The following is a 19,305-nucleotide window of genomic DNA, read 5'->3' on the forward strand; positions in this document are numbered from 1 at the left end:
ATTGGAGGCGAGTTTCTTTTCGTGGTTTGTAAAGTGGTAGTTTTTGCGAAGATTTGTTCTTCTCAAATGTTTACCACTTCTGACAACCCGTTTTGCCGTCGTTAAACTGCATTTCATACCGGTTTTCAGCTTAATTTTTAGCGCGAAGTCATGCTGTTCAGATCATTGCACATCTATCGGCCAATGTTGTGGCTAAGCAACTTCGATTGTAAATGTTGTTTCTATACCCTTGGATATTGCGCGAATAACTGCATACTAAATTTTAACTTGTGTTAATTTTTGTCCCAATGCATCGTTGATTTCGGCCTAATTCAAAGACTTCTATTATTTTCGCCATTTTTCCCGCGCCTAATGATTTTTTTCGAGTCGTTTTCGTCCTTATAGGTTATAGACAATCAGATTTATTGACAGATACAATTTTGAGTCCAACTGACCCATGCAACTCATCATTTATTAACATTTTTGCTTTTGAGTCTATTCAGATGAGTCAAAAAATATACTTGTTTTTATGAATAGATTTTGTCTAGCTACCGTGTGAGAAGAACGGTAGGTCCCAAGACAATTTTTTTTCTCCTAAGCTAAGCGCATAAAGATGTTCTCTCGTTACGTATGTAAAAAAGATGTACCATTGCAATAAATACCAAGCCAGGCTAAAAATAAGATGAACTAAAATGTGGACGTATTCAAGTGACCGGCAGTGTATAAACATATACTTTAGCAAGTGCAATTATAAAAATGTTCTATATCGCTTATGAACAATAACATAAGGATACAAACAAATTATACGTATGTACTTTAAGTGCTTTCATAATTTTTTCTAGGATGTTATATTTAATAATTAAAAAAATTAATATAATAAAAAAAACAGTACTCAAGGAATATTTTTTCAGACAAAAAAACGATAAAGAATTTTACGTTTGAACTGTTTCGACAAAAATTTCTCTAAAGCTATACACACAGCTGAACAAATCTGGGGTAAACAACGCAATCAAGTTCAAAAACAGTAATTTCAACATATTTGATATATGTACTTCAACATTTAACATTTATTGAATTTCTTTCTTCAATAAAACATTTCATTCATCAATCAATATCAAAGCAAAAAACTTTCTTTTACCATTTATTTTTTACGTTTTATTTTTTTTTTTTCTTTAAAGGATTTTTGAGTAATTTTCTATCGAAAGGACTAAAAACCAATCAATTGGAGGTAAACACCGATGAAAAGACGCTCAAACCAATTGCTCGTTTAAAAGAACCTAGAGATCTATTCGCCCTGCCTAAGGACAAGGATAATGACTGCTCACAGCAGGCCGCCAGATGGCCAACTGAATGTCAGGTGAGTTTGGAAATGGAAATTTCTTTCTTCTTCCTTTTTACTATCATTAATGTATAAATTGCAATTTAAATAATTTTTCGAAAGAAAAAACAAACATCAATCATAAAATCGATCTAAACGATTGGGGATTTCATAAAAAAAAAAGTGTGCTACTTTAAGGAAAATATCTCCATTAAGGACAGAGATTCCTTAGAATTTTTTTACTGAAATAAATTTCCCTACAGACCCATTCTCCTTTTTTTTGGCAAAGAATCAAGAAAATTAATTTTTTGTACAAGGACCAGAGTTGTAAAAATCATTTTTTTAATGCATTTGTTTTCTTTTAAAAATTAAAAAAAAATATTTATTGCAAATACAAAATATTTATTGGAACTGAAAAAAAATTGCATTAAAAAAATTGTATTGCAACTTAAAAATGTTTGCATTAAAATAAAATATTTGTTGCAAATAAAAAAAAATTTGCATTGAAAATAAATTTTTTATTGCAAATAAAAATATTTTGCATTAAGAAAAAAATTTATTACAACTGAAAATTATTTGCATTGAAAATAAAATTTTTAATGCAAATTAAAATATTTTGCATTAAAAATAAAAAAAAATATTGCAAATAAAAAATGTTCTGCATAAAAAAAAAATCAATGCAAATTGTGTACCAATGTACATTAAATATTTTTTTTAATATTCGTCGGATTTCTTAGAATTTTGAGAAAATTTTTTGTTACTTTTTAATGCAAAATTTTTCTATTTGCAATAAATATTTTTTTTAATGTAAAAAATTTTATAAATGCAAGTTTTTTTCAGTTGCAATAAATATTTTTTTTAATGCAATTTTTTTTAATTTGCAATAGTTATTTCGGAATTGAACCAATAAACATGGAAACGTGATTCAAAATTGAATTTTTCAGTCAACACCTTTTGAAGAAATCGACTCCTTTACAATTATCTCAATTTCTGGATACCAGGTTTTGTCGACTACAGTATTTCCCATTCGATTAAATTAAATTGACCCAACCAACGAACGACTATACAAAAGAGCAAAGTCACGATCCGCAAAATGTTTCATCGTCAAAATGAACGTGCTTAGTCACGGATAATTTTGTGGATGTCCGGGACACAGCTAAGCAATGATCCAACTTATGCTGACAAAATACCCCGGACGTATAAACTGACCACAATTTAGATCCACCATATAACAGTCCGAGTCCAGCCAGCCAGCCGGTTTGTACAGAGAAAGAAATTTTGCTGCTGCAGTTCGCACAAAACGGACCATCTAATCCTCTCTCGCAGACTAATTAGTCCTGCGGCCTTCTAATTCGTATGCTTTTGCTGTTTTTTTTTTTTTGTAGCTTTCTGTGCTCCTCCTTGTTGCTCTGGACAAGAAGAACTGGCCCATGTATTCATTAGGAGTAATTTGGGTTTTGTTGCTGGCTCTGTACAAAAACTCAATGCAGAACATGAAAATAGTAGTAGTTGTAGTTGTTAAGGGTATAGGTAGATGGATAGATCCCCAGTCCAACAGCCCAACGAACAGCTTTGAACTGCACATCATCATAAAAGTGAAATCCTTTTTAATTGCGTTTTTAATTTATTCTTAGTCGTGTTCCATTTTAGTCTCAGGCTAGCCATTCGGTGGGTTTTTGTGTTGGGTATGGTTTTTTTTGTATGTGTTTGTGTGAAGGGGGTTTTGAATGGGTGAGAAGAAAGGGAATAAATTGCAATGAAGAATTCAAAGCCATGTCTAGTTGAAGTAAATTGTGGAATTTTCTCGTTTTTCATCTTTTTTTTTTTAAGTATATATTTTTTTTTATTTTTTCAAAAACACATTCTAGTACCATACTTTTACTTAAATAGTTGAGATGTTGCTTGTGAACATACTTAATTTTCAAAACGAGTGCGAGGGTGAGAGAATGCAAGTATGCAGTTTTCTCCTTTATATTTTTTGTCCTTTTTTTTTCTAATTTCAATGTGGAATGTGTTGTATAGAAGAGGGAGAAATTTTTTCTAACAAAAAATTTCATTTAGAAAAAATAGGAAAGGAGAATTTTTAAGTGGACAGACATACTCTTATATCCTTTTTTTAATCTAAAGCATGTCCTGTCTCCGGTGCCTATATGCATGTTAATACATGGGTGATGATGATGATGGTGGTGATGCAATGTGTTTTTTTATTTTTCATTCAGTAGGTACTACCTACTTTCTGTAAAGGATATAAAAAAAAAAATGAAAGACCGTAAGGAGAAAATTAAAACTTTGCCATTATAGGTGAACTAAATGGAGATTTTAGTATGAAATTAGGTTGATTATTTGCAGAGGAGCAGTTTTCGGAAGGTAAATTATTTTGTTGATGTGGATGATCAGGGTTTTTGAAAGGATGAGGTTTGAATTAAGCAAATTTGATTTTGCAGTGTATGTAATAGTACGTGTAGGGTAGTTGATTAAATAATATTGATTTTTTGTTTGAGGTTGGCTTCTTGAAAGATTTCTAAACTATCAACATATCATTGGGAACTTTTTTTTTTGCTCTACTAAAATGATATTAGTTCTTAATTTGTTATATGTATAAACTATTTATAGCAGAGACCAGAAATAACAGTCAACCTTTATTTTCAATCGGTTTCTCTCTGAGAGTTACCACATTACTTTAAATAGTTTCGGTTAAGGTTTAAGATTTATTTAAAAAAATCAAAAATAAAGGTTATCGGTTGAGATTTATTTTTTATTTTTTGAAATATCTCTCAATGGTTGAGATTTTTACAAAAAAATAAATGGAAAATGTCAACTTTTAACCGTTTTCGCTGAAAATAAATCAAAAATGGTCAATTCAAAGGAAAATGTCGAATATGTCAAGAATGTCTTATATTGCAAAAATAAATATGAAAAGGATGTTTTTTCTAAGTTTAGCCCCAAGATTATATCTCTATTCGTTTTCGCCCGCCCAACTTCAAACGGCTATATTTCGGAATTTTGAAAAAAATAAAAAAAAAAAAATTATTTATGCCAAAAGGTAGCGGGGACTCTAACCTACATTTGGGTACAAATCCCATCCCTGTAGGTGCACGCGTTCTCAAACCGGGAGAACTTTAAGGTAAAAAAAAAGTTAAGCCCGATTCTGAAAAAATAGACATGATGTGGCGGTTTAACATGGAAGATGATTTTTTAAAAATCTGACAATGTGCAAAGCGTAGGCCCATGACACAAGCTATCATTTGGCATCACTCTTAAAAATTGCTGTCAAGCGGTTTAGCTTCCAGGAGCGTTCAAAGATTCGGGGATTTTTCAAAAAAAAAATTGTACCCCAACTTTCAAACGCGATTTTCTCGGAATTTTGAAAAAAATCGAAAAAACCGGATTATACCACTATCGGGTAGCTGAGAATATAAGCTTTCATATGGCACCCTTTATGTCTCTAGGAATTGATACATTTGCAGATGAAATTTATTTTTTTCTCTCAGCGATAAATCTCACTGGTTGACCGAAACATAAAAAAATACAAAATAAAGGTTTCTCTCAGACCTTGACCGAAATTTTTCTTTTTTAAAAATAAAGGTTATTTTATGACCTTTATTGAAAATGGAACCTTGCAAAAGGTTGAGATTTATTTCTGATCTCTGATTTATAGAGCTTAATAGAAGACATTAATTCAGTTTATAAACCTTTCACAGTCAGCTTCTTCAATTTTAAACAGTCCAAAGTTTTACTTTTCATTTCTATGTCTATGGAAGAGTAATACAACAAAATTATTTTAAAACTGGGTCACAACAAATCCGATTTTGATTTATTTTTTTTTTAATATATATTGGAATATTGAAAACAAATATCGTCAACTGAAAGTTACAAGGTTTTATGTAAAAAAAAAAAAATACCAGATATAAACTTAAGTATTTTTGATACTGTATCTATTTAGACTGTTTTTGGTCCTTTTTTAAATAATGTAACCGCGAATCTGCATTTTTGGAGATTTTCACTTGAATGCGTCATTTAACTTATTATCGGTGCATCTATTCACTGCTTTGACCCTAACCCTTCATCTGTTGCCTAGCAGCCTAAACTATCAATATCCGACTTTTCCCTGACCTCCGAAGCTTTGAAGCCGTTTTTCTCGAAACTACAATTTTGCAGATATGAGGTTTTGGATTTTGTGCTTAAAAATCAGTATCCTATGGAACCTTGGTCTAAATAATGCAAACGTTCTAAAAATGTTTGAAGTCGTTGATGTAGCTGATTAAATTAATTTAGACTGCTGCAAAACTTGCCCAAGATAATTTAATTTTTTTTTTATAAGTTGGTACGTAGAATTCTTTTATGTGCGGTTTTTAATGTCTGATTTTTTTAAAATTACTCGATTTGACTTTTAGCTAAAATTTTCAGAAACGAGATTTTTGACACACTAAGGGCCATTTTATTCACTATTCCTTAACTTGAAGAAAACTCTACAGTTTGGTAACTTTTGAGTTGACTACAAATCGAAAATTGTTTTATTCACTAAATGAAAAACAACAGAAATATACTTTTAAGATTGATACTTGCACAACACACTTGTTAACGAGCTAAAAGCCATCACACGAGAAATTAATCCCTCCATTTAGACGGGCTTTTATCTTTTAATTGTTTAGTTTATTCTTCTTCTTCCTTTTTCTCGGCGCTGTTATGATCTCGATGTCGAGGGGATCATAACATAAACTATTGTTTAGTTTATAATAATCATTATGTGAACGCCATTTTAACGGCCATTGGTTTGATAATTGTGCGAAACAACTCACATAAGTGAGATATATTAAGCGATATTTTTTGGTATAGAAAAGAAGTTATTAGATAGTTTGTAGCGTTTTATTGAGTGATTCATGATTAAGAGTTAAGTAGATTTCAGTTTAAGTTGAACTTAGATTCACTAAAACAAACAAGACTTGAGTCGTCGACTTGAGTCACCGACTTTAGTCCCCGACTTAAGTCGTCGACTTTAGTCTCCGACTTAAGTCGTCGACTTTAGTTACTGACTTTAGTATCCGACTTTTGTCGTCGACTTTTATCGTCGACTTTTGTCGTCGACTTTTGTCGTCGACTTTTGTCGTCGACTTTTGTCGTCGACTTTTGTCGTCGACTTTTGTCGTCGACTTTTGTCGTCGACTTTTGTCTTCGACTTTTGTCGTCGACTATTGTCGTCGACTTTTGTCGTCGACTTTTGTCGTCGACTTAAGACGTCGACTTTAGTTGCCGACTTTAGTCCCCGACTTTTGTCGTCGACTTTAAGTACGATATGAAGCCAAATCGGATGTCCGGCCCAGGTTTTGATTTAATAGCGAATGAATCACAAACAAAATTTTTAATGCATTTTACGTTTTCAAACCGCGTGGCTACGAATTAAGAAGAGCTACAAATTAAGAAATGCTTTCTTAATCAAAATTGGTCTTTTTGTTTGTATCTAATAACCTAACAAAACTCAACAATATGTAACAGAAATTGTAACACTAAATTATATTAGGTACTTAAATTTAAAACCCGCTTCCTGCATTTATATTCAAACCATAAATTAAAAAAAAATATTTTAGGAATTATCAGAATTTTTCAGGCTTTAGGTATTTTTCATTTTTGTAGATGGACAAAATTTAAAGCAAAATTGTCAAACATTTTGACTTCATTTTTTTCAATGAATGAAGGTCCAAAAAACCGTTTTATTTTTTCCTAACTTGCCCGAGTATATTTTCGGCTTTTATTTGTCACAATGGATTTTTCAATTACAGATGGGAACATAGTTCTGTGAAAAATGTTCAAAAGATACACTTTAAGAAAAACAAAAAACCTTTAATCTAATGTTTATACAAATTCCACATTTTTCTTAAATGTTTCCATAACATTTTTCACCTTTATCGCTTCTTTCTTTTAGTTATTCTTGACCGCTCAGTAAAAATTACTTCATAATAAATGGACTTTCCAACAACACAAAAATGCTTGTAGTTATTTTCGATTATTATTTGTGTGTGTTAGTTAACTCGATCTTTAGAGAAAAATTTAGAGATACTGCCTTTTATTCATATGACAACAGCTTCTTGGTTTTAAACTTTTTTTTCACCCTTAATGCATTTGTGTTGTAAGCCGAAATAATTTTCTGTCGAATTTAAATCTGTTTTCTTTTCGCAAAAACAAAACTTTCCATAACGCATTAACCATTAAATTAATAAGGATAATTTATCAAGAAGCTTAAAATTACAAAAATGACCAACAAAATTCTCTATCGAACTTTTAAAAAGCACGAAAATTGTCAAGTCAGGTATATAAGAAAACCCGTCAAACAATTTAAAAGTGAAAAATGACTTCTTTCTAAAGATATTCTCCATCGCTTCAAAATCGTCTGAAACAAAGTGCTTTATCATTTACTACGCTTCCTTCCTGGAAAATAATGTTAAAACCTCGACCATTAAAACTCCTATTAAGCTCATAAAAACAAAGATAACAAATAAATTTCTACCATTAACCTAAAAAAGAGGGTAGGTACATCCAGATACAAGGTATCAAAAATAAGTAAACTGCGGGTCAGTTGAAATATGTTTATCGCTTACTACCTATTATGTTCAGTAAACAAAAATAAGTTCAGTACAGATACAACCCACTGCGGGTATACATGTTTCTAGGGAATACACAAACACAAACATGTTTTATTTATGTAAACTTCTGGGTATTACAATCTAAAAATAAAGTCTCTCCTGTCTTCACATGAGTGATTTAAAAATATAAAAAAAATATAAGCTTCCCCATTTGGCCGTCATCATCATCACCATCATCATCGTAAACAACAAAGAACCCTCACACGTTTCCAAATGTTGAGAAGGCAGCAAGTTGTTTGTAGCCTGTCCTATCCGTCAATCAAAAGTTGTTCTTATTGCTTCACTTCATGTCACGTTTCTCGCCTTAAAATCGATTTATTTAAAAAAAAAAAAAATAAAATAATAATAATTCTACAACAAATAGCAATGACGTAAAATTGCAAAATTAGTTCGAATTATTTTAGACGCCAGCAAGACTGTAAAGTTAAACACATCAACATCGGTTGTATGGGTATGTTCCGCTCTAGTTGCTCCATGTTTTAGGTCTATATATGACGTCGTCGACGATGTTCGTTCTTAGGACGACTTGCGAGTAAGCTTAAAGTGCTTCCGCATTCTTAGATATATGTGTGAGTATTTATATGTACAATAGAATGTAGTGTGAAGGATCTCTCTAGCCCATCCGTGTGATAATAAATTGTGCAATTACTCCCCTCTCACTATATTCCACCGACTGACTGACGACTCGGGTTTAAAGATAGGTACATAAATGTATCTAGATAGAGAAAAAGAAAGGCCTTATGCACATAACACGCAAAGGTTCAATCCTTTATTTAGTTCAAGCATAAAACACATGGCTGGAAGTTAAATAAAAGAAGGGAATTTTAGTTCGTTATCCTTGCGTTCGTTGACATTTAATATGATGGTAAGAATGTGTGGGCGATCTGAGGGAATTTTCATCTATTTTATCCAAGCCAACTCACAAAAAAGCAAACACTGATAAGAGGGGACCATCAGGCATCATCAGTAGAGAGATCCTTCTTCGAGATTAGGTCACACAAGGACATCGCGAGGCGTTCGTTCAAAACCCTCGCCCTGATGGTGTTAGTTTGCTGTCGGAAGTAAACACGTTAATCAGGTTCCGCTTGACAGTGATTGTTAGGATAAGTTCTTCCTTTTTTTTTTTGTTGGTTGTTGTATCTTTTTTTAGATATCTAACCGAAAAACAACTTCCAAGTTCTACTAAGTGAATACAACATGAAAACGTGAAAAATAATGGGAAAGTTTTTTTCTGTTCCTGTTTTCTTGTGGAAAAGAAAAGTATTTGGTATATTGAAGAGGTTTTCTTTTTTTTCTCCCTTCAGAAATGAGGATAAATCAACAAAGAATGGAATCTCTGCAATTTAATTATGTTTTCTATCAAACAAAAAAAAAAAGAAAGAAATAGGGAATTCAATAATGAAGGTATACAAGTATGTTTGTCTGTGTGTGTAGATAAATATAAGATTTTTGTGTTTTCCTTTAAATCTAAGTTTTTTTTTTTTGGTAAAATGATTCGACTGAATTTATTGTTTATCATCAGGAGTGTAAAATCTTGATAAATAAGGGTCAAGAAATTTTAAATAATTTTCTTTTATAAAAAAAAAGGATACTGACCTTTAGAAGCATACTTTGCCGTTTTAGCAGAGTTCGTCTCATTTTATAAAATGATCCAGTCATTATAGGGGAAAAATAACCTTTATAGAAGATGGTAGATGGGGATTTTTTGATCTTTGAATCTTGACCAAATTTATATTTGTATTAGAGTTTCAAACAGAATATTTCGATAATTCAAAAATCAAAAAATTAAAAAAATATCATTTTTGGAAACTTTAACCCTACGACTAGTTAGGGCTCGAAATTTAAAAAAAAATTTTTTGGCCCAGGGCCCAGTGAAAATCTTAAGTTTTTGAACAAAAGTGTGGAATGCATTTTTTTGTTGTTAATGCATAAATTGGTGAAAAATAGTCGAATTTTGCAGTCTTTGGGGATTTCAGCCTTTAAGACTAGTTGTTGACAAAAACGATGCCTCACGTAGGCTTTTAAAAGACTACCAAGTAAGAACAAATCATGCTTTATGTTATTTAATTAAGGTTTATAAGTCAATATAATTTTATATTGATTTTTTTTCACTTCGAACCTGCTTTTAGCGGGTTGAAATTTTGCAAAAAAAAGCATAACTTAGCCATAATTTAATCAGAGTCAATTATATTTGAATTGCCATTTAAAACAGAAAATTTAAATTTTTAAAAACAGGAACTGGAAATATAGAACTTCCACCCAATTGAAGGTTGAACGAAACTTATCTGTTAGTTTTGTACCTAAATGTTCAAGTTTTGGCTTGGATTGAAATCGTTTGTTTTGGAGATATGTTAATATTTATTTTAGAATATATTATAAACAATGGGAAGTGTTGGCAAGACGCGATAAAATTCATCTTTTATTTAAAATAAAGTCATTATTCATTAAGTTTAATGTTTTTTGTGAGAAATCTCATTATAATAATAAAAAAAATAAGAAATACTGAACCCACGATAATACGTTCTGAAAAAACATCTATAAAAAAAGTTCTATAAAATTCTGTTGGTAGTAAAACCGTTTCTTTTTGTAAAAGTGGAATCTATTTACAATAATCACACACGTTATGGTTTCCAAAATTAATTATGAAATTAGAAAAAGTTACAACTTTGGGCTTCAGCATTTACAGCCATGTTTTTCGAAGTACTTCTGTTTGCATTATTATTTTTTTTTTTCTATAAAAAGAGGTCTTTAATTGGAAACCAAAGGAACAAGAATTATCCTTCCCCCATCAAAAATATCTTTAATAAAAAAAAAGTTTCATGATCCAATGTGAACATGCAAATGGAAAATTTGTATCTATTTTCAGAAACACAAAAACATATGAATTTTAGGATTAGTTCCAAATTTTCCGACGTTCTTAAAAAATAATATATTAGTCAAAAAGAATTTAAGGAATCTTTTCAGGGTTCTAGAAAAAAATCTTATATTTTAAATGCATTTGCCTTCTGCTAACATTGTAGCTATATGCTATAATGCTCAAGATTTTTATGAAAAAAAAAAATAAAGATTAAACCACAATTAGATTTTTCAAAAAAAATCATAAAAACATAACAAAAAATATAATTTATATCATCTTTCTAAATGCCTTTGAACACCATCAAAGAAATTTTAGAAGTAAAATTTTCAAATCATTTAATACATATTTTATTTATTTTCATATTTTATTTATTTTCATATTTTACTTATTTTCATATTTTATTTATTTTCAAGCTCATATTTTTCAAAAAAAAAATTGATACACAACCTTTAAAAAAATATTAACCCTCTGTAGGCACACCTCTTTTTTGTGACGTGATAGGCACACGTGTGCGAATTCGGCTTCTACTTTTTCATGTCGCTAGAACTTTTTTATGTCTCATATTTTATAAAGAAAACGTATATGAAATTGATTTAGAATTTTCCGAGGAATTCGAATATTGTTTTCACAATTTAAAAAAAATGTATTTACACCATTATTTTGCACCCACTTTTTTGAAAAACTGTAATTTTTTCATTTTTGTCGTGCCAAATTCGCACCCGTGTGCCGACAGAGGGTTAATCAACACTTAAAAACAAAATTTCATCAAAACTGTTTTTTAGTTTTAAAAGCTGCAGCCAAAAACTCGTTAATTGTCTAGTTGACTATGTTTAAACTATGAAGGTGGTATACATATGTAATTTTTACTAAGCAGGAGTGGAGATCCAATAGAATATCTAGGACAACTTCGAAAAAATATAAGTTTATTGGTTGCAGGTACGAAGGCTCTCTTTTTTTAAACTATTCAAGGAGAAATCATGACCACAATTTTTTCATAACTAGCCCACTTCACTGTATTTAATGACTTTAATGACTTTTCATCTTCATGTAGGTACTTCATCTGCACATAAAGTCAATTATTCCAAATTCTTATTAGAAAACCGAATCAGTTTTAAGATTTAGGCCCAATTTATTGACTCTCCATTATAATTTAAAAACAAAATTCATTTATTCAGTCTCTTTTAAGAATTTTTTTGAAGTTTGAGATCATTAACTAATAGAGCATTAAATTTAAAACCGCTTTTAGATAAAAAGCCAAATTCGACTTTTTAAGAAAGATATATAGAGTAAATGGAGCTTTTAAATATGATATGAATTTATTCACTCTCCATTAGCGTTAAATGTCATTTCTGTAATTATTTTATTATTTTATTTGAAAAAAAAAACATCCAAAAATTGGATGAAATGTCTTCAAAGGATTGTTGAAATAACTTTTTAGTCCTAACATTTTTGTAAGTTTTGTTGAATCGGTCTACTGCAGATTAAATATCGCTTTTATGCATCTGTATCTATTGGGATTTCTATTGCAGATTTTGATGGTGTATGCAATCTATTGTCAGCGTCACGCGGGCGATTGCTAAGAATCAGTTAAGATTACATACAAACATATTTATGACATACATAAAAACCCCAATACGTTAGTCGTTTCCGATTGTCCTAAAACGACACAAAAAAGAATCGCTCTGGACACCAAAATTGGGGTTCGAGTAAAGCAATTATCGTGCCATAGGAAAAGAGGCAAAGGGCGGAGGGAACTGTACGAAGTTAAAGTTCTAAATTAGTAATATAAATTGGCGCTCCTAGAACAAGTCGTTTTATTAGAAAAGAAGTTTTCATTTCATTGCAACATTCACTTAAGATTTTGAATGGACACAAATAAAAAAAATGCATCTACTACGCAGGAGAGCACAATATACTTAATCATCTTCTCCACTTCCAAAGAAAAATGGCCAGGTTGCAATGCTGCATAATATTGTCATCTCATAAAACTGCAATTCCTTCAGTTTTTGATTAACACTGGCATTTTGATACAATCGCTTACGCACCAGTTTTTATGTTTGTTATTTTATTCTAAAAAAAAATTAATTTATTCGATTTGACAAAATCGTAGATTTATTTTTCAAAAAAATAAAAATTCCCTAGGATATTTTTAACAGAGTTTTAAATTTAAAGTTTCCATTAAAAGTAAGGACTTTAACTAAAGAAGATTAAATTAAATGAATTTTTAATGGTGTGTACTTAAAGGCGTCAATAGTTTAACAACGCTTTTAACTAAAACGATATTTTTCAAAATTTAATGGAGACTCAATAAATTGGCCCTTAGTGCAGTTTGTCTTCAATAAAAATACGTTTCATAAATTTTACAGAGATAACTTTTTGTTAAAGTGAGTTTGGAAGCTCTTTTTTTTTCTCAAAGTCACTACACCTCATAAATCCCCATTTGATTTTATATAGAAAGTTTGCTTTAATGAAAATTGATATTTTTAATTATATGAAGCTTTTCAAAATATAGCAGTTTTCTTACTTATCGTTTCAATATTTTACAACATAAAATATTACACAAAACTTTTTATTTCATCCACCTGCACCACTCAGGTAGCAACAGTTTTTAACTTTCTTTTATTTTTTCATAAGGAAAACTTTTTCCATACCACGCAAAAACTTAAATCATTAAAAAAGTACGTATACGCCACAGTAACCAATCCAACAGGAGAAAAAAACAAATCATGTACATCCCACACACATAGTGAAGTATTTGCTAAATGAGAAAAAAAAAAGTTACGTATACGCTAGAGTGTTCAAAAGAGAATATAATACTCTACGGGTAATATTTTACAAAAACTTTTATCAAAAACTAATCAGAATACTCTTCTCCTTCGAGAAGTGAAGTGAAGTGTCCTTGACAAGAAGTTCATTTGTTTTTTTTTTTTCTCAAAAAAAAAGGGTACCAATACATCGGAAAGGAAATGAAAAATAGCACCAAACTTTGCCGAGACTATAAGCAGCCATATCTAAAATAAAAATCACATCCTGTCAACAAACAAAAAACTCTTCCCTTAAAGCTAACCTCCATCTCCATCATTTTATCATAGTCTTCTGTCTCCTATTTCCGCTTGTTTTGTTTTCTAACAAAGTTGTTGTAAAACAAAAATTTTTCCAAACTTAATTCTTCAATTTGTCATCGCATACAAAGTTCGGACACTCTCTCTAAGGATCAGTAGCAAAGTGCAAGTGGCCAGAAGATGAACCCTTTCACAAAAATTTGTCGTCGTCCATCAGCTCTCTGCAAGGATTAAACGTTGGTAATAACTTTAGCTTTGACATTAATTACAGCCCGTTGCAATGAGAGGTATCAAGAGATAGTGAGTTGCCCCTCAAAAACCATCTCCCTAACGAGAGGAGAGCACATAGACCTAGACCATCGCAGGCTGTCGAATAATTTATGAGATTACATTTTAAGTGATTTCAAGGATTCAAGGTTCGTCAACTTAGGTACTGGTTGTTGTACTGTGTACATTTTCTCTGTGTGTGTGCATGAATTTGCATGTAAATTAAGTTTTCGTTTCGTCTTGACATTTGCGAAAGGTTGTGTACTGTGGTGGGGTTTAGTGCCATCGTAATGATGATGGTGGCGACATGGGTGGATGCAAATTTCAAGATGGCTGTTGACATTTCAACGAGGCATTACTCTTAACCAAATGGGGAGAAGGTCAAGCAAAGGGATGAGTTTTTTCTTCTTTTTTTGTTTTAAATTTAAGTAATGCAAAATGTACATTTTAAATAAATTAAGACCACATACAGTCAACGAACAGACGACATGTCATTTTGTTTAATTCCAACTCGAATGTTCTGTTGTCATTTCTAATCCAGGCACAGACTTGAGTGAGGACGGAAGTTATGTGAGATTCAAAACTGCTGAATCATTCAGAATGCGAACAAAAAAGCGGACGCGCACTCACTCTGACAGGAAGGCTCATTTTTTTCCATTAGTCTCCCTTAGTGTTCTATTTTTTGTATTTTTTTATATTTTTTTTCTGTCGTATGTCCTCTTTTTTATGTTCATATAGGTTGGTTGGGGTGGTTCATTTTCTGTTTTGTGTTTTTTTTTTTGGTTTTGTTTTTTTTTTTTCTGGCTGCCGGGGGTCTTTGCATGAATATCAAATGCATGTCAGTTTCTATAGCTTCAAAAATGTCCGTCATGTGATCTATGTGTTGCTCCATCATAAAACTATAGTGAATGTTACTTGAACACACAATGTGATGTGTCGTCCAACCTTTTTTGTTAGTTTTTTTTTTGTTCTCTTTTGAGTCCTGAGGACACTATTTGGAATTGGTTTTATTTTAAGCAATTTACCTTGCAGTACCTTTAGGTACAGTAGAAGGGCAGTGGTACGTATTATCTACAATGTCCACACATGCTATTTTTTTTTATTAAGGGATATATAACAGAAGATTTCAGAAAATGGGATTGGACGCACGCAATTTGAATTAAAGGATGGGTTTCTTGCTTTTGGATAGGAAAATTGTAATGTAACAATGACAGTGGTAATAGCAGAAGTGTTTGAGTGCATCGGATAATATTTGATTATGTGTAGCTCCTAGTACATAGTAAATCTATGAAAAATTTCAATTTTTGCAGTTATTTAATTTTTTCAACCGATTATTATTAAAAAGGTGTCAAAGTGGTGGACTAAGTATACCTAATTCGACATCATAGTCTGGCTGCTTCTATTGCATTCACCCCGAATATCAATCAAAATTGCATATGATTCAAAAGTCAATTTAATAATTTTAAATCTACTTTAAATAGTTTTTGAAATAATAATTTCGGTTATATCATCGACAATTTGTAGATTTTCAAAAAATTCTTAAGATTCTTTTACCATCTATGTAATGAGGTTCCAAAATTTGAGATTTTTCTGATCTTTGTCATATTTTCTTAGCTGCCATTTTTAATGCCTTCTTACTCGTCACTGTTCACTGTTCACTATTCACTATTCACTATTCAATATTCACTATTCACTATTCACTAATCACTATTCACTTTTCACTATTCACTATTCACTATTTACTACATATTTACTATTTACTATTTACTATTTACTATTTACTATTTACTATTTACTATTTACTATTTTCTATTTACTATTTACTATTTACTATTTACTATTTACTATTTACTATTTACTATTTACTATTTACTATTCACTATTCACTATTCACTATTCACTATTCACTATTCACTATTCACTATTCACTATTTACTATTTACTATTTACTATTTACTATTTACTATTTACTATTTACTATTTACTATTTACTATTTACTATTTACTATTCACTATTCACTATTCACTATTCACTCTGTACTTTAAACTGAATAGTAAATTTAAGTGAATCTTGTTCTTTCGTTTGTGTTGCGCCCATTTTTCTGACCAAAATATGATTTTCTGTGTTTATTTGCTTAAAATTACAATAATGAATTTAACACATAAGTAAATGAATCCAAAAAAATTCTTAATTTTACAAAAAAAAAACCCATCACACTAAAAAAAAACACCCTTTTATCAATGAAGACCTTTTTTCATTATTTTTTCTTTTTTTTTTTGAATACTTTCACGTTTTGAAACTTTTGTCCCCTTTTTTAAATTGAACCCATCAAAGTAAACAAACAAAATCAATCATCGGATTTTTTTCAACTTTGTTTTTTATTATAAATTTCAAGACATATACATAATGTATGATTTTGATGTAGGTTAGGTACCAAATTTGATGCCTATTTTTGGGTTTATTTTTTCATAAAAAAAAAAATGCTAAAACATCTTTGAAACTCTTACATAAAATTCAGCTTCATTGCTGTTTATTTTTTTTTTTTTTTATTATTAAAATTGTTATGAAAAGGACTCAGCTTTACAAATTACTTTGACATACGAGTAAACACAAATAATTTGATAGGTACTAAAAACAAGAAAAAAGTATTTAGCAAATATTTTTCGTATTTATTTACACTTTATGCGTTTGAATAAAAAGAAATATGTGTGTATAGAATAATTCTTATATTATATCCTAAGGACACATGACATGATAATTTTTTTTCTTCTTTTCTGGTTCTTAAAAGATAAAGAAGGAGAAAAAAGTTTCATTCAAGTACCGGATGGATAGTGACTCAAAATAAACATGGATAATGTGTGTCAATGTAGACAGTTGAGTGAGTGTATACAAGAACCGCATATACACAGATTTATTATGATATTGTTGTCCTGGAAAAACAGTTATATAGTATGTTTTTTTTAGGAGGTATATGATATTCATATACACAAAAAAATGTTTATATATTTACATTAAAAAGTCATATCCAAGCAGCCACTCATATCATCGCTTGTCATTTCGCTGTGATATGATGATGATGACACAAAATGAAATTGAAAGGATAACACACAAATGCAAGAAGCAAGAAAAAAAGGAAATATGTTGAAAATAACTGGAGCAAACACAATTCCTTGTTGCTGCAGGTCTTCATATCATATTTTTTTTTTTTTTTGTTTAGCTTCTCTCACTCATTCACATCACTCACTTACTCCTCACACCATCACTTTACTATAAGATTATAAGCAAGGATAAAGATTCAGCATCAATTTTTGTGTCGAGTAAAATGATCATCCAAGCAAGACTGTTGTGTTGCAAGTGACATAAGGATAATACTTTTTAAAAGAATGGGGGTGGTAGAGGTGTCATTCTATACTAAGAATAGGAGGGAAGTGAACGGAAATGGTGTTTTTGGGGGGAGGAAGTGGGAAGTGTGTGGTTCGTATATAAAAATGAAAAACGATTGCAGGATATTAGTGAGAAAAAGCAATCTATATACAGAAGAAGCAGCAACAGAAACAGAAGCAGGAAGGACGTTCTTCTTCATTGTGATTGTTTTGGGGTTATGTTTTCATAAAAATGACAAGGGAGTATTTGAAGGGGGGTTTGTTGTAGGTACGAGAAATAAAAAACACACATAATGTGGGTAATGTATACGTAGTGATACATTTGAGTTAATGGCGTTTAGAAAGATGTGCAAGATTTAGTGCAATGCAGTTAAAATAAATTATTATTGTTTCTATAGGTTTATTTAATTGAGTTGGATCTGCTCTTGGCTTGAAATATGAAACATGTCTTGCAAATAAATTATAATGTGAACATGACAAACATTAATGAATTATTAGAATTTATGCTGAATGTTTAGAATTATAAAATAAGTTTAAATCTGTTGGTAAATTGAAATGCTTAGTTTTACAGTAAAAAAAAAAAGATTACAAAGAAAACACTGATTTAAAAAAAAATTAGTTTGCCTTACTTACTTAATGGTCAATAAATTTCTTAACCTTGTTATCTATTACGGTTGGTATTCTACTTTTGGTCAGATTCATATTTGCGACATGTTTGCATTCGAGCAAACTATTTATTGCAACGAAAGTCTAGTATTGAGTGTCAGCTGAAAATATGGTCTAATTGAATACCTAGTTCGCCTGAGCACCAAATTTAAAGATTTTTTTGTTTCACTTTAAATTTGGAGATTAAGTGATTTTTTGAAAATAAATTTTCAAACAAGAATATGAGGTTGAGTCAACAAATTAACTTATTTTTTCTTATTTAATTTAAGTAACGAAAATTAAACTTTCATTACAATTACTTTAATGTACGTTAACCAAGCATAAACTAATTACCAAAATGTGTAAATGTGCAATCAAACCACATCGCTCATTTCTTATTTCTTGTTAAGTATTAAATTTTCCAAGAAAATAAAGTTCTATAGAGAAGTAATTACGACTAATTACAGTTAAAACAACTTTAGCTATTTTCCTTTTTTTTTTGTAATGTGGCAGTAAATGGATCTATATTACGTATTTCTATTGAATTCAAATATTGGATAGGGTAATACAATTTATGTTTTTAATAAATACACAGAAATAATTTGAAGGAAACGAAAAGAAACAAAGTCACGATTTTTAATTAGGAAGATAATTATGCCAATTCTTATTGATTCATAAAAGTTAGATTAATAAAAAACAAAAAAATGCGTAGTATGTAAAAACTACATATATAAGTTCTGAATAGTTTCAAATAACTTTGTTTTCTAAATCTTTCCGCCGCAAAAAAAAAAAAACACTAAAACAGAGTCACTTCAAACTTATATCCTGAAATTTATTTTAAGGAAAAATGACAGATCGTAATTTTTTTTTTTTATAAAATTATTAATTGAATTATAACATTATTTGGATTGCGATAGTTAAAGTACCAGTCTTCTAAGCTTGTACTCGAACTTTAAGTACTCTGAAATTTTACTATTGCGAAATTTAACATTTTTATATTTTATTAATTGTAAAAAAAAAAAAACAATAAAAACCATTTTATGTGATCCAATAATTTTTTTTATTTTTTTTGCGCGAGGAGTTAAACTTGACTCACCTTTTTGACAATGATGTGAAATTAAATTCCCTCATGAAGCAATTAAAACTTTGCTTTCC

General features: G+C 30.2%; 1 protein-coding gene across 3 annotated transcripts in view; it reads left to right on the forward strand.

Moving 5' to 3' along the window:
• LOC129910992 (cytosolic carboxypeptidase Nna1) overlaps positions 1-19,305 on the forward strand; it is a 146,231-nt gene that overhangs the window by 40,037 nt on the left and 86,889 nt on the right. For all 3 annotated transcript variants that reach the window (XM_055988616.1, XM_055988617.1, XM_055988618.1), the window contains exon 2: positions 1,158-1,336. In XM_055988616.1, coding sequence (XP_055844591.1) covers positions 1,158-1,336 — 179 coding nt within the window. The remainder of the gene's footprint in view (positions 1-1,157; positions 1,337-19,305) is intronic.

The sequence above is a fragment of the Episyrphus balteatus genome, chromosome 2 (assembly GCF_945859705.1).
Source record: "Episyrphus balteatus chromosome 2, idEpiBalt1.1, whole genome shotgun sequence".
In the NCBI taxonomy this organism is placed as follows: Eukaryota; Metazoa; Arthropoda; class Insecta; order Diptera; family Syrphidae; genus Episyrphus; species Episyrphus balteatus.